The sequence below is a fragment of the Eleutherodactylus coqui genome, chromosome 9 (genome assembly GCF_035609145.1).
Source record: "Eleutherodactylus coqui strain aEleCoq1 chromosome 9, aEleCoq1.hap1, whole genome shotgun sequence".
NCBI classification, from domain to species: domain Eukaryota; kingdom Metazoa; phylum Chordata; class Amphibia; order Anura; family Eleutherodactylidae; genus Eleutherodactylus; species Eleutherodactylus coqui.
In genome coordinates this window covers 124056152-124071732 of record NC_089845.1, presented here as the reverse complement: position 1 = coordinate 124071732, position 15581 = coordinate 124056152, and the positions used below count along the sequence as shown (strand labels likewise).

General features: G+C 40.7%; 1 protein-coding gene across 4 annotated transcripts in view; it reads left to right on the top strand.

Moving 5' to 3' along the window:
• The first annotated feature begins 1914 nt into the window (after nucleotides 1-1914).
• LOC136578405 (carbonic anhydrase 2-like) overlaps nucleotides 1915-15581 on the top strand; it is a 34959-nt gene continuing 21292 nt past the window's right edge. The window contains exons 1-3 of one of the 4 annotated variants that reach the window (XM_066578453.1): nucleotides 1915-2017; nucleotides 7181-7373; nucleotides 8386-8583. In XM_066578453.1, the coding sequence (XP_066434550.1) occupies nucleotides 7340-7373; nucleotides 8386-8583 (232 nt within the window). In that variant the 5' untranslated portion in view covers nucleotides 1915-2017; nucleotides 7181-7339. Of the gene's footprint in view, nucleotides 2018-2264; nucleotides 2280-2410; nucleotides 2541-7180; nucleotides 7374-8385; nucleotides 8584-15581 lie in introns of those variants that run through there. The other 3 variants (XM_066578455.1, XM_066578452.1, XM_066578454.1) reach the window with 3 other exon arrangements.

The following is a 15581-nucleotide window of genomic DNA, read 5'->3' as shown; positions in this document are numbered from 1 at the left end:
GTCGTGCAATGCTGTGAAATTCGTTGCATCTTAAGGGCTTATTTACAGGAGCGTATATTGGCCACCATTTTCATGTCCGGATGATATACGCTACCATCTGAGTTCTCTTCTCCCTTCCCTCCCCCTTGCAGGCTCTCTGACTCTCTCCTCCCCTCCGGCTGTTTGCAATGGGAGGGGACGGGTGTGGGAGCTAAGCTCTGTCCGGCACCTACCCCTACAATTGCAAACAGCCAGAGGGGAGAAGAGAGGCAGAGAGCCTGTGAGGGGGAAAGAAGGGAGAAGAGAGCTCAGATGGGAGTGTATATCGGCCAGACATGAAAACAGTGGCCGATATACGCTTCTGTGAATAAGCCCTAAGTCAGACGTCATCTGGAATACTGTGTCCAGTTCTGGGCACTCCACTTTAAAAAAGACAGACAAACTGGGGCAAGTTCAGAGAAGAGTTACCAAGATGGTGAGCGGTCTGCAAATCATGTCCTATGAGGAACGGTTAAAGGATCTGGGAATGTTTAACTTGCAAAAAAGAAGGCTGAGAGGAGACCTAATAGCGGTCTACAAATATCTGAAGGGCTGTCACAGTGCAGAGGGATCAGCCCTATTCTCATTTACACAAGGAAAGACTAGAAGCAATGGGATCAAACTGGGAGGGAGGAGATACAAATTAGATATTAGACAGTGAATGGGGATCAATGAGTGGAACAGGTTACCACGGGAGGTGGTGAGTTCTCCTTCAATGGAAGTGTTCAAACAGAGGCTGGACAAATATCTGTCTGGGATGATTTAGTGAATCCTGCACTGAGCAGGGGTTGGACCCGATGACCATGGAGGTCTCTTCCAACGCTAGGATTCTATGAAATACAGTAAGAGAGCCAAGCGTAGTACATAAAAATGGCATCAAAGAAGATCAGGAAATAAATACTGTACCAGAATCAAGTTCATAACACAAATGTAGCACCAGAACCAAGCTCATAACATACATACAGCACCAGAGCCAAGTTCAGTGCATAAATACAGCATCAGAACAGCTCAGGGAATAAATACTGCACCAGAACCATCCTCATTACATAAATACAGAACCAGAAACAACCTCGTAATATAAATACAGCACCAGGACCAAACTCAGTACAGAAATGCTATAGCATAAGCAAGGTCATAACATAAGTACAGCAACAGAGCCAAGCTCAGTGCATAAATACTGCATCAAAACAACTCAGGGAATGAATATTGTGTCAGAACCAAGCTCTGCACATATATACAACAGCAGAACCAAGCTGATAACATAAATACTGGACCAGAACCAACCTCATTACATAAATACAGCAACAGAGCCAAGCTCATAGCATAAAATTAGCAGAAACCAATCTCAATACATAGATAAAATACCAGAACCAAGATGATAACATAAATATAGTAGCAGAGCTAAGTGATTGCGTTGCAGTGGTCCCATTGGCTGACAGCCCCACCTTGGAACATAAGAGGGGATCTGATTCCGCCAGAAGGGAATGGTTCGCATAGTTCCACAAGACACTGCAGCATGAAGTTCATCAGGCTGAGCGCTCGTCCCCAGCTTACATCCGCCTGGTACCCAACCTATGAACTGGTGGCTGGCACCCTCTGCAGCGATGCGGGTTGCACATTGTTAAGGCCGGCGATGAGCACCAGTAATAAATCTGCCCCATTGTCTTTAGAAAGCTGTAGATGAATAAAATACACAAAATCCCTTATTAATAAGCAAAAATAAAGTGTAATGATGCATTTTGACCAGCAGATGTCAATGCCGAGCCAATAAGCAGTTAGGAGAAGCAATGAGAATCCATGAAGCGAACCGGTGCTACTTCTAGCACTCCACCAGCAGGGGGCAGCAGAATACCAGATATGTACCGTAATCCTATCCTAATTAAAAAACCAGATCACACGAACGCGTCTCCGTCTCCGAAGGACAAGGTCAATGTCTGATTTATGGCAATACACGAGGTTAGGTATGCTGATGGGACCGTGCGGCGCAGCGGAAGACAAGGTAGGTGCCCGGGGGCATCTGGGTCACTTAGGGGCAGGGGTGCTTGTCCTCTGCCATCAGTGCCAAGGACAGCAAGATGTGAGACCCCCTAACATGATCGCCTCGTCCTGCCGCTGTGTGATGGATGCTGAGAGGAGGGGCGCAGGTTGCAGACCAGGCATGAAGCACATGATCCATCAGATGCCATTGCTGGGGGATTCCTGTGCCAGCACGGCTGGCAGGGCTCTGTGCTGGGGATTCCTATAAGTGCTGCCCCTACAAGGTAGACCCCCTCCTCGGGCTGCTTCTCATCCACTTTTACTAGGAGCTCAAAACTCTCAGGGAGGGGAACATCTTAAAAAGGGTGCTGGGAGAGGTGGGATGGCACTGAGGATGGCACAGAGGATGGCACTGGAGGAGGACAGCACTGCTGGATGCTTCAGCGATAGCAAACATCGTAGGAGATAGGACATTGTCATGGGGTGCCTGCAGAAGAGGACCGGTGCTGGGTTTTGTCAATGAAGAAGAGTCATGCAGTGGTTAAGTGTGTGCTGTGTGATATGTAGTATGCTGTATAATGTGTGATGTGCAGTATGGTGTGTGATATATAATATAATGTGTGCTGTGTGATATGTAGTATGCTGTATAATGTGTGATGTGCAGTATGGTGTGTGATATATAATATAGTGTGTGCTGTGTGATATGTAGTATGCTGTATAATGTGTGATGTGCAGTATGCTGTGTGATATATAATATAGTGTGTGCTGTGTGATATGTAGTATGCTGTATAATGTATGATGTGCAGTATGGTGTGTGATATATAATATAATGTGTGCTGTGTAGTATAGTGTATGATATGTGTGATATGTAGTATGCTGTATAATGTGTGATGTGCAGTATGGTGTGTGATATATAATATAGTGTGTGCTGTGTGATATGTAGTATGTTGTATAATGTATGATGTGCAGTATGGTGTGTGATATATAATATAATGTGTGCTGTGTAGTATAGTGTATGATATGTGTGATATGTAGTATGCTGTATAATGTGTGATGTGCAGTATGGTGTGTGATATATAATATAGTGTGTGCTGTGTGATATGTAGTATGCTGTATAATGTATGATGTGCAGTATGGTGTGTGATATATAATATAATGTGTGCTGTGTAGTATAGTGTATGATATGTGTGATATGTAGTATGCTGTATAATGTGAGATGTGCAGTATGGTGTGTGATATATAATATAGTGTGTGCTGTGTGATATGTAGTATGTTGTATAATGTATGATGTGCAGTATGGTGTGTGATATATAATATAATGTGTGCTGTGTAGTATAGTGTATGATATGTGTGATATGTAGTATGCTGTATAATGTGTGATGTGCAGTATGGTGTGTGATATATAATATAGTGTGTGCTGTGTGATATGTAGTATGCTGTATAATGTATGATGTGCAGTATGGTGTGTGATATATAATATAATGTGTGCTGTGTAGTATAGTGTATGATATGTGTGATATGTAGTATGCTGTATAATGTGAGATGTGCAGTATGGTGTGTGATATATAATATAGTGTGTGCTGTGTGATATGTAGTATGTTGTATAATGTATGATGTGCAGTATGGTGTGTGATATATAATATAATGTGTGCTGTGTAGTATAGTGTATGATATGTGTGATATGTAGTATGCTGTATAATGTGTGATGTGCAGTATGGTGTGTGATATATAATATAGTGTGTGCTGTGTGATATGTAGTATGCTGTATAATGTATGATGTGCAGTATGGTGTGTGATATATAATATAATGTGTGCTGTGTAGTATAGTGTATGATATGTGTGATATGTAGTATGCTGTATAATGTGTGATGTGCAGTATGCTGTGTGATATATAATATAGTGTGTGCTGTGTGATATGTAGTATGCTGTATAATGTGTGATGTGCAGTATGCTGTGTGATATATAATATAGTGTGTGCTGTGTGATATGTAGTATGCTGTATAATGTGTGATGTGCAGTATGGTGTGTGATATATAATATAGTGTATGCTATGTGTGATATGTAGTATGCTGTATAATGTATGATGTGCAGTATGGTGTGTGATATATAATATAATGTGTGCTGTGTAGTATAGTGTATGATATGTGTGGTATGTAGTATGCTGTATAATGTGTGATGTGCAGTATGCTGTGTGATATATAATATAGTGTGTGCTGTGTGATATGTAGTATGCTGTATAATGTGTGATGTGCAGTATGGTGTGTGATATATAATATAGTGTATGCTATGTGTGATATGTAGTATGCTGTATAATGTATGATGTGCAGTATGGTGTGTGATATATAATATAATGTGTGCTGTGTAGTATAGTGTATGATATGTGTGATATGTAGTATGCTGTATAATGTGTGATGTGCAGTATGCTGTGTGATATATAATATAGTGTGTGCTGTGTGATATGTAGTATGCTGTATAATGTGTGATGTGTAGTATGCTGTGTGATATATAATATAGTGTGTGCTGTATGATATGTAGTATGCGGTATAATGTATGATGTGCAGTATGGTGTGTGATATATAATATAATGTGTGCTGTGTAGTATAGTGTATGATATGTGTGATATGTAGTATGCTGTATAATGTGTGATGTGCAGTGTGGTGTGTGGTATATAATATAGTGTGTGCTGTGTGATATGTAGTATGCTGTATAATGTATGATGTGCAGTATGGTGTGTGATATATAATATAATGTGTGCTGTGTAGTATAGTGTATGATATGTGTGATATGTAGTATGCTGTATAATGTGTGATGTGCAGTGTGGTGTGTGGTATATAATATAGTGTGTGCTGTGTAGTATAGTGTATGATATATAGTATGTGATGTGTAGTATAGAATATGATATTTGTGATATGTAGTATATTCTATGATATGTGTGATATGTAGTATGCTGTATAATATGCAATGTGCAGTATGGTGTGTGATATATAAAATAGTGTGTGCTGTGTAGTATAGTGTATGATATATAGTATGTGATGTGTAGTATAGTCTATGATATGTGTGATATGTAGTATGCTGTATAATGTGTGATGTGCAGTATGGTGTGTAGTATATAGTATAGTGTGTGATGTGTAGCGTAGTGTGTGATATGTAGTAATATAATGTGTGCTGTGTAGTATAGTATGTGCTATGTAGTATACGGTGATGTGTAATATAGTATATGGTATATAGTACAGTGTGTGCTGTGTGATGAGTAGTATACTGTGTGACGTGTAGTATACTGTGTGATGTATAGTTTAGTGAGTGCTGTGTGATGTGAACTATAGTGTGTGTCGTGTAGTATACTGTGTGATGTGTAGTTTGGTGAGTGCTGTGTGATGTACAGTATGATGTGTAATGTGTAGTTTAGTGTGTACCGAGTGATGTGTAGTATAGTGTGTGGTGTGTAGTGCAGTGTGGTCTATGTGATGTGTAGTGTGTTATGCATATTATAGTGTGTGCTGTGTAGTATAATGTGCATTGCTGTTGTGTGCTATAGTAGGATAGTGTTTGCGGTGCTGCTGTGTATGAAGTATGTGCATTGGTGCTGTATAATGTATTGCAGTGTATGTATTGTACAGTATGATATTGTGTGCAGTGCTGCCTTGTACTATTGTATTATAGTGTGTGCAGTGCTGTGTACTATTATAGTATAGTGTGTTGTATAATGTATTATAGTATGTGCAGTGCTGTGTACTATTATAGTATAGTGTGTTGTATAATGTATTATAGTATGTGCAGTGCTGTGTACTATTATAGTATAGTGTGTTGTATAATGTATTATAGTATGTGCAGTGCTGTGTACTATTATAGTATAGTGTGTTGTATAATGTATTATAGTGTGTGCAGTGCTGTGTACTATTATAGTATAGTGTGTTGTATAATGTATTATAGTATGTGCAGTGCTGTGTACTATTATAGTATAGTGTGTTGTATAATGTATTATAGTATGTGCAGTGCTGTGTACTATTTTAGTATAGTGTGTTGTATAATGTATTATAGTATGTGCAGTGCTGTGTACTATTATAGTATAGTGTGTTGTATAATGTATTATAGTATGTGCAGTGCTGTGTACTATTTTAGTATAGTGTGTTGTATAATGTATTATAGTGGGTGCAGTGCTGTGTACTATTATAGTATAGTGTGTTGTATAATGTATTATAGTATGTGTGTTGTATAATGTATTATAGTATGTGCAGTGCTGTCTACTATTATAGTATAGTGTGTTGTATAATGTATTATAGTGTGTGCAGTGCTGTGTACTATTATAGTATAGTGTGTTGTATAATGTATTATAGTATGTGTGTTGTATAATGTATTATAGTATGTGCAGTGCTGTCTACTATTATAGTATAGTGTGTTGTATAATGTATTATAGTATGTGTGTTGTATAATGTATTATAGTGTGTGCAGTGCTGTGTACTATTATAGTATAGTGTGTTGTATAATGTATTATAGTATAGTGTGTTGTATAATGTACTATAGTGTGTGCAGTGCTGTGTACTATTATAGTATAGTGTGTTGTATAATGTATTATAGTGTTTGCAGTGCTGTGTACTATTATAGTATAGTGTGTTGTATAATGTATTATAGTATAGTGTGTTGTATAATGTATTATAGTATGTGCAGTGCTGTGTACTATTATAGTATAGTGTGTTGTATAATGTATTATAGTATGTGCAGTGCTGTGTACTATTATAGTATAGTGTGTTGTATAATGTATTATAGTGTGTGCAGTGCTGCTTTGTACCATTGCACTCTACTGTATGCATTGCTACTATTGTAGTATCTTGTGTGCTTTGTACTATTGTACTATAGGATGTGCTTGTTTGCACTATAGGTCCTTTCCTGTCTCCCCTTTGCACTTACTATGTGTGTTCAGGGCACCAGGGTGTTGTGTATACTACTGTATATCCTTGAAGATACGGTTTGTGGTGTCTTTCTCTCAGGACGCAGCTGAAGCAAACTAGCTGATTCTGGAGATGGCTTATTATGGGACTGCAAGGTTGTGGGTGTTTTTTATTATGTGTATCATCTATATACAGAAGAACGTAGATCTCATGAATGGAAGGTGGTCAGTAGAGTATAAGTCGTCCGGCAGGTCCTTTAAAGAAGGATGGGTTCATTATTACTCTCCGCCCCAAAACAGGCTGATCCCTGAGAGCCAACCCCACCTGCTGAGGTCTGAGTGAGATGGAGCTGGTGGGACCCTATAAAGCCCCACAAGAAGAAGCCTGGTGGCTGACACTCACTCATTGGCAACCAGCAGCGGGACTTGTCCAGCCGGAGGAACGGAGAGCAGAAGATAATGGCACATGCATGGGGATATGGTCCTGACAATGGTGAGTGGTGGGAACACGTGTCCTTCTTCTTGACACTTGGGTTAAAGTGCCGCAGGTTGTGGTCTATTAATTGATGACCTTTATTTAGAAGACCATTAAACTCTGTCTTCCTTGGGTATTTGGGCCAAGAGATAATGGACTTTTTCTTTAGGTTGACATGGAGGTCAGCATCTGTTTTTGAAGTCTTCACCTTCTATATCTAGTCCATCGGTATTGGTTTTCAAGGCGCTCTTATGACCATAAATAGAGCGGCCTCTTTGATTCCTTGCAGTAGATTGCCTTTTCATTAACATGAAGGGTTTCTCTCTAGGCTGCAGTAGTGGCGATGCACATTATACTAATTGCATTTGGAAGTGTTTCAATATCCTAATTCATCAGTCTGTATGGAATTGGCCAACGCTCTGGGAAGTAACAGCTGAGCACTTCTCCGACATGTCACCATTGCAAACACCTAACTGCTCAGCGCCTCCTGGAGAACTCATATACTCAACCCAGTATTTATTTCCTTGCGGTTTAGGAATTGTTGCACTGCATTAAGTCATCACAGTGCTTGCTAAGATTTTCTGCTCCACATCTTCTCTCTGGCATGACCTTGAAATGACAAGATTGCTAGAATTAACATAATCTGCAATATTTATAGCATTTCCTCAACCAGCCTCTTCCATCTGACCTATTCTGGGATAATTATTGGTTTGCGGTTATCTCATTTTCATGTAGGGGCTTTTTTCTCTCTCCGTGGACTGGAAAATGCTAACTATCTCCTGAAGGGGTTAATACCATGTAAAAGGATTCCTGCTAATTCAATATTAACTTTTTAAAAGCTACTGATTAAACTTTGAAACATTTTGCAACATTGTAGCATTTTCATAGAATGTTGACCTTGAAACACCTTGTGAGCCCTGGCTGCTGCCGGCTGCAGTGTATTCTGGATGATTTGGATGTGCAGTACTACATTGAGATATCCACGATACGTTACAATGTATCTTAGTACACCATTTGTTTGTTTTGCTAGGACCCAACACATGGCATCATTCCTTTCCAATTGCTCTTGGCGATCATCAATCTCCAATTGATATTCAACCAAGTCACTGCAAACATGACCCCAAACTTCATCCTCTAAGCATTAAGTATGACCCTTCCACTGCCAAAGTCATCCTGAATAATGGCCATGCCTTCAATGTCGAGTTTGAAGATTCTGAAGACAAGTCAGGTCAGTTTTGTCATTACTTGTTTCCTTGTTAGTCATATTTGCTGATCTATGATGCCATTCATGTTATATATTTTAAGTCCTCTAGAATAAATGAATGAATGAATTCTTTCATTCGTTCATTCATTAATGTGAGTGATATCTTTTTGTAATGCTGTGTACCTGTTTTCTGCTGAAATAGCCTAAAAGAGTACCTGCACTTTCACACTGGAACGCTCATGCTCCATTGGCAATTTTCATTTTTCCGGGAGCTGAAGACTGCCCCCTATAGCCCCATGTAGCGCTACACGGAGCCGTCTTCATGTGCCGAAAAGAAACAAAAACATCCGACTGAGCGTGAGCGCTTCAGAGTGAAAGTGCAGGTACTCTTTAAAGAGGTTGTACCCAGATCACAAGACCCCCACCGATCTCGAAAACAGGGCACTTGTGTCTCCCTCTGCCTGCCAGCGCAGAATTGCTTCTCTCGTCAGAGTGAAGCCATATTCAATGGAGCGCTGGCTGGGCATGCACGGTCGGTGCTCCTTTAATTTCATTGGGGCTAATGGAAATACTTGAGCAACTAACGCTCGGCTTCATCCAACAGTCACATGGGACCCCATTTTTGGGTAGGGGATAACTTGCGATTCTGGTACAACTCCTTTAAAGAGGTTTTCCTATTATTACAAGGAATGACATATTGCTGGGATTGGTTCCTATATTGTAACAAGGGGGTGACAAGCCCTACACCAGCCAGTGCCGACGTGCGATCACGTGGGTCAGGGCTGATACTGTGACGTCACTCTGGACCCACTTCTTGGTTGTAGCCGGCGTGCCACAACAGTATGGTGCTGTGCCTTTCTATGCCATGAAGGAGCTGTGGTGCTCGCTGCAAACAGCTGATTGGCAGGATCCCAAGTGGCTGACTCCGTCAATCAGCTATTGATGACCTATCCTGAGGATAAGATTTTCAACACTGGAGTCCCAGGAAACCCCTTAAAGCTAATTAAGTGCCGCAGCTCATTCAGTATCTTGTGCAGGGAACTGGAACCCCTTCATTTACCCTCCATTCACACAGCCGCATTGTGCAGAGAAAAAGGCAAAAGGACCTTTGCCCCTTTGTGCTCATGGTTGGCGACTGTCCTGGAGGTCGGACGGACACTAATCATAATGCTCCTACAAATATCCCATAACATCATCTATATAGTCTACTCTTGATTACCCTATATAACCGCAGCGTTGTAGAGATCTCCAATGTGCAGGACGCCGACTGCACATACTGCGCACATTGTGCCTAATCGTGAGTGCAACCTGATCTCGCTACTGGAAAGTCTTGTACTATACGGCATCTGCAGTGATTACAGGTGAACACATTTCAAGGTTACTGTTGGCTTATCTGCCGTAGATATGTTGTGTACACACAAGGCTTATAAATCTTCAGGCTGCTACTGTAATATTGAGCAGTAGGACATTTATATCATGTGTCACCACAGAAAGCGATAAATAGGTTCAGAAATGGCAATTATTAGCCGGAAATGTGTAATGTTTCTTAACCCCTTTATTTCCACCGTCTGTATATAGAAGTCCTCCACTTGAGGCTTTATTCACACGAGCGTATATTGGCCGCACTTTCACGCCCCGGCTGATATACGCTGCCTATCTGATGCATTGGTTTACAATGCATCAGTTCAGATGGGCGTATTCTCGCAGAGTAAAAACGCTTTTATGTTGGCCAGGAAAAATAGTTCAGGAACTATCTTCCTGGCTGGAATATGGTGGCAGCTTCCAAAGACTCCTATGGGAGCCTACGGGAGCTGCTGGAGAAGGGAGGTGGGAGGGAGTTTAGCAGGCCTATCCCTTTTTCTCTGGCCCTTGCCGGCTGTTTGCGATGGGAGGGGCAGTCTCAGCAGTCTCAGTAGGAGATCTGTCAGCGAGGCAGGACTGACAGCTTAGTGTTCTTCTGCTCTGTCCTCTTCTGTACCTTCTCATCAGCTAATTTATGATCAAGTTTTTTATATAGAAACCAAAAAGTGCAAAAAAGCTGACCCCAACCTAATGCGAGGAGACCCTGCCTAAAAGTGGAGCACTCGCCCTGATGAGTGTGACCCCATGTCAGGAGCCTTAGGTGACCCTGACCCTCCCTGGTTGAGAGTAGGGATAATGACGGCAAAGATTGTCTAACACTACATACAGAGTTAGAAGCTACAAGAGCACACAGTGAACCTGATGTTACACAGATGCATAAATTGCCAATAGTCAGGAGATAGCTGTTACAACGCTCCAAATTATGCTGACAGCCAAACAGACTTATTTGAATTGAGGAACAAGACAGGAGCTGCCGACTTGAGCAGAAACACTTTCAGACTAAGAGTATAACCGGTGTCCCATATGAGGGGGAGCCAGGATAAATGTGCTCAGACAGGCGCTAATTAGCTGGCTGGGACACACACCTCTCAACCAACCAATCAAACCACACACCAGCAGAGAACTGCTCATGCCGGTGTCCAGTGCCAAAATGACACTGAGCATGAGGACCGGGCTGATGCTGTGGCATTACCCCGGTCCCGATCCAACATGGCCGGTGAGCCATAACAGATCTATCTATTTTATATCTATTTCACATCTATTTATGTATCTATTTCATATCCATCTATCACATATCTATCTATCTATCTATGTCATATCTATCTATCTATCTATCTATCTATCTATCTATCTATCTATCTATCTATCTATCTATCTATCTATGTCATATCTATCTATCTATCTATCTCATATATATCTATCTATCTCATATCTATCTATCTATCTATCTATCTATCTATCTATCTATCTATCTCATATCTATCTATCTCATATCTATCTATCTATTTCATATCTATCTATAATCTATCTATCTATCTATCTATCTATCTATCTATCTATCTATCTATCTATCTCATATCTATCTATCTTCTATCTATCTATCTATCTATCTCATATATATCTATCTCATATCTATCTATCTATCTCATATCTATCTATCTTCTATCTATCTATCTATGTCCTATCTATCTATCTATCTATCTATCTATCTATCTATCTCATATCTATCTATCTTCTATCTATCTATCTATCCCATATATATCTATCTATAATCTATCTATCTATCTATCTATCTATCTATCTATCTATAATCTATCTATCCATCTATCTATCTATAATCTATCTCTCTATCTATCTCATATCTATCTATCTATTTCATATCTATCTATCTATCTATAATCTATCTATCTATCTATCTATCTATCTATCTATCTATCTATCTCATATCTATCTATCTCATATCTATCTATAATCTATCTATCTATCTATCTATCTATCTATCTATCTATCTATCTATCTATCTATCTATCTATCTATCTATCTATCTATCTATCTATCTATCTATCTATGTCATTGCCCCCTTTACAAGCAAGGTGAGAGGCAGCCACCCGCCTGAATACGGAGTCATTATATGAGTTATTGACAGAAGGTACAACCACAAGCTATATGCAGGGACAGAAATCAATTCCAGTTTATAAGATTGCTGTCTTTCACCTTCAGACTCACTTTTTGCAAGGAGATCAAAGGTTTTATAGCGAGAGGTATTTACGACATCCTCGCTGGGTTCACTGTGAGGGGCTGCGCAGAGTCATCTGTAATACAGTATAATGTGAAGTAATAGAATGTGATGAAGGCTTTAGAGCTGACTTCACCGCTGAGCGTGCGCTGCCATTAGCATTTGTGTGATGCAGCTTTCAGGCTAACAGCTTGCAGAGTCCCCAGATAGATATAAGAAGCATGTTGGTAGCAATAAATTAGGCAGTTAATTATTGTACTCATTTAATATCCCGCGTCTGCAGGTGTTTTTACAAATGGGAAAGGTGTTGCATTATAACCGGTGCTGTAATAAGAGCTAGAGAATGTTACTGGTAAAATGATTGCGGTGCATTGCAGCACTGCGGTGTAGGGTGTTTAATTAGAGGTGCTATACAAATCACAGTGCAAAATGCATGAGCCGGGTGGTCTGCAACTCCTGGCCTGTAGAACAGCATCATATGGCGGATCCATCCACAGCCTTCCCTACTATCATATTTACTGTCTGACGTGGTTTTTAATTTGGACTATAGCAGTTTGTTAGCATAGTATGGAGATAAAGGGGAATGTACCTGACTGCTGTGTTAATGCCGGTACTACAGCGTACATCTACAGTAAGGTGCAGGGGGGGAAAAAGCTCATTATTATTTTAAAAGTTCCACAACTTTCAGAGTAGGTCACCAATAGTTGATCATTGGGATTCTAGTGCTTGGGATCCAGTCCAATTAGCTAATTGCTGGGCCTCATCAGTGTGGCCAACTCTGATAGCACCATCAACATTGCAGTGGTTGGTACTTTAGATATAGTTGGCATTGAATTCTATGCATTACAGAGAGTCTTCTTCCAGTGTTGTCCGCATTGACTGCAGACCGGGTGAACAGCTGACCAGTGGGGATCCCACACCAATCAGCTATCGATTACCTATCCTGAGGATAGGTCATCAGTAGTAAAAGTCCTGGGCAACCCTTTCGGCTAAATGCACACAGGTGGGGTTTCCCGCAGAATTTCCCCCCATGCCCGCTGCCATAGAATTGCATTAGATAATGCAATCCTATGCAGACAGTTGCGATTTCACCGCGTGAAAACTCACATAGTGAACAAATTGTGGCATGTCCTATCACAGAAACGTCACTGGTGACACGTCAGCTCTGGTCTGCGCATGCGCGAACAGCCGGCGCAGAGCAAGATGTCGGGAAGAGGTGAGCACCAGGTCACTGCAAGGGCATGGCTCGCATCTTGCTGCGATAATTCTCGCAGTGGGATCCGCCCCGGCCGTCTGCAGGAGGCTAGGGTCCATGTGTTTAATTTTCAGCACTGGGGAAAAATGTATTTAGCCTTTTATGCCAGTTTTCTGAGGTCAGAAGAAAATTTGCAACATTTTGACCTTTTTGTACTCTGCGGGTCGCTTCTATAAAAGTGGATGGGGCTTGGCCAAAGGGGGTGCGACCTCAGATTTACTATAATTTACACCAGAAATTGATGTATATTACAGCATTCGCTTTCAGTTTCTGAATGAATTGATGTTTGGAGCATGTCTATGTGTCATATCTGATGGCAGCAAGAAAGCAGGTCATCTCCAACCGGTACACCACCTTGGTTTTTGAGGTTCCATGATTACTTTCCTGGTTATGAAGCTGTGTTTGTGGCGGCACGTTATTCCCGGGGGTAGAACTCCTGTAACTACGTGTAGCCTTTGATTGTCGTAGCTTGTGAGAATATGAACAACTACAAGGGCTTCCAGTGTTCCCGTCTCTCTCCCTTCCCCTCCTTTTATATTTGCCTATGACTTTCTCTGCCTCCTAACAAAGCATTCTTTGTCCCTGTTTATTTAACTGTCCGCTGTGTCACTTCACGAGCAGAAAATTGCTAACAAGCTGTCAGGATGAGATTCGTCAAACCCATCTTTAATTCACTGTGATACAATAAATCCCCAACCTGTGAACCTTCTCATGTTTTACGGCTTTGGACGAGTTTCGCACATTGATTTGTAACATTATTACCTCCTTGCATTATAGTTCCGTTTGCCATACTGTTCACACGGATTTGGCGTTATTACTGTTTAAACAATGAATGACTTGCATCATATAAATGCAGTCGGAGAACTAAAATGATGGTGGAGGTCATAATATTATCACTCATGACCTTCCGATTCCCTTTAGTCTTCTGCTTTTACAGGGTTTTTCCTGCTTTTAATAATGCGGTTGCAATTCTTCATGCAGATTAATTATTCCAAGTACTGTAAGTATATAGTTGGAGATAGTTTCCCTACATTGATCGATTCATATAGATTTGTTCTGCTTTGGCTGCCTAAGTAAAATCAGCATGTCCGCCATCAGCATGTCCGCCTTCGGACAACTTTAACTCAGTGATAGATTTGGTAAAGTTGCAGGAGTAAATCTTTAATACAAGTAATAATAGTAATAATCTTTACCTATATATGTCAGAAGGCATATGTACAGACAAAATCAGACAGTATGGAAGTAATTAACAATTGGAACAATAGGAGTGAGGGTCCTGCTCACAAGAGCTTACAATCTATGAGGACATAGGGGTGACATAAGAGGTAGCAGTGTTTGTTCTGTACGATGGTCCAGACGTCTTTTATATAAATAGGATAGTATACATACAGTTTTATGAAGTGCAGTCGGGTGTATGGGGTGTGGACGGGGAAATTGTGGGAAGAAGGGATTAAATTCTGAGGGAGAAGGTAAAAGAGGGGACAGTGAAGTTTGGTTACATTAGGGAATGTCATAGGTGTTTCTAACGAGATGTTGCTTTAGGACATGCTTAAATAGAAATGAGATTGGTCAAAAAAAATGTGGAACTGATTGTATTGGTAGTGCATTCCGGAGAACTGGTGCAGCTCGGGAGAAGTCTTGGAGATAAGAGTGAGAGATTAAAGGGGACTTGGGGAACTTAAAGGGGTTTTGACATTAAAACAAAACCTGGTGCCCCAACTGCGCCCTGGCGAAATTAAAAATGAGGTTATACGTACCCCTCAGAGTCTGCAGCGGCACGTCCCCAAACTCCTGGCAGGATATGACAATGGATGCCAGCTCAATGGATGAGAGTGATCAGTATAAATTGTATTTTATAGTGCATCAACGACCAGTTTTTCAGACTAGTCACCATGCCTTGACCATAGACACCAGTCATGTAGTCCCTGGAGCTTGACAAAGACCCTGAGATTCGAAACGTAGCGTTTTTTCTTGGCATGGAGGAATAAATCTATTTATTTACTTTGCACTAATTTATTTCGCAACAGATTGTTTTTTTTTTACTATAACTTGGACTTTGGAACAATGGTTTATGTTCCTTGTGTGGCTTTTGCATATTTCTAGTCCCACCTGTGTTGGTCGCAACAGTGTGCTGCTGGTAAGCCTCATTTTCTCAATACCTTGTAGTCC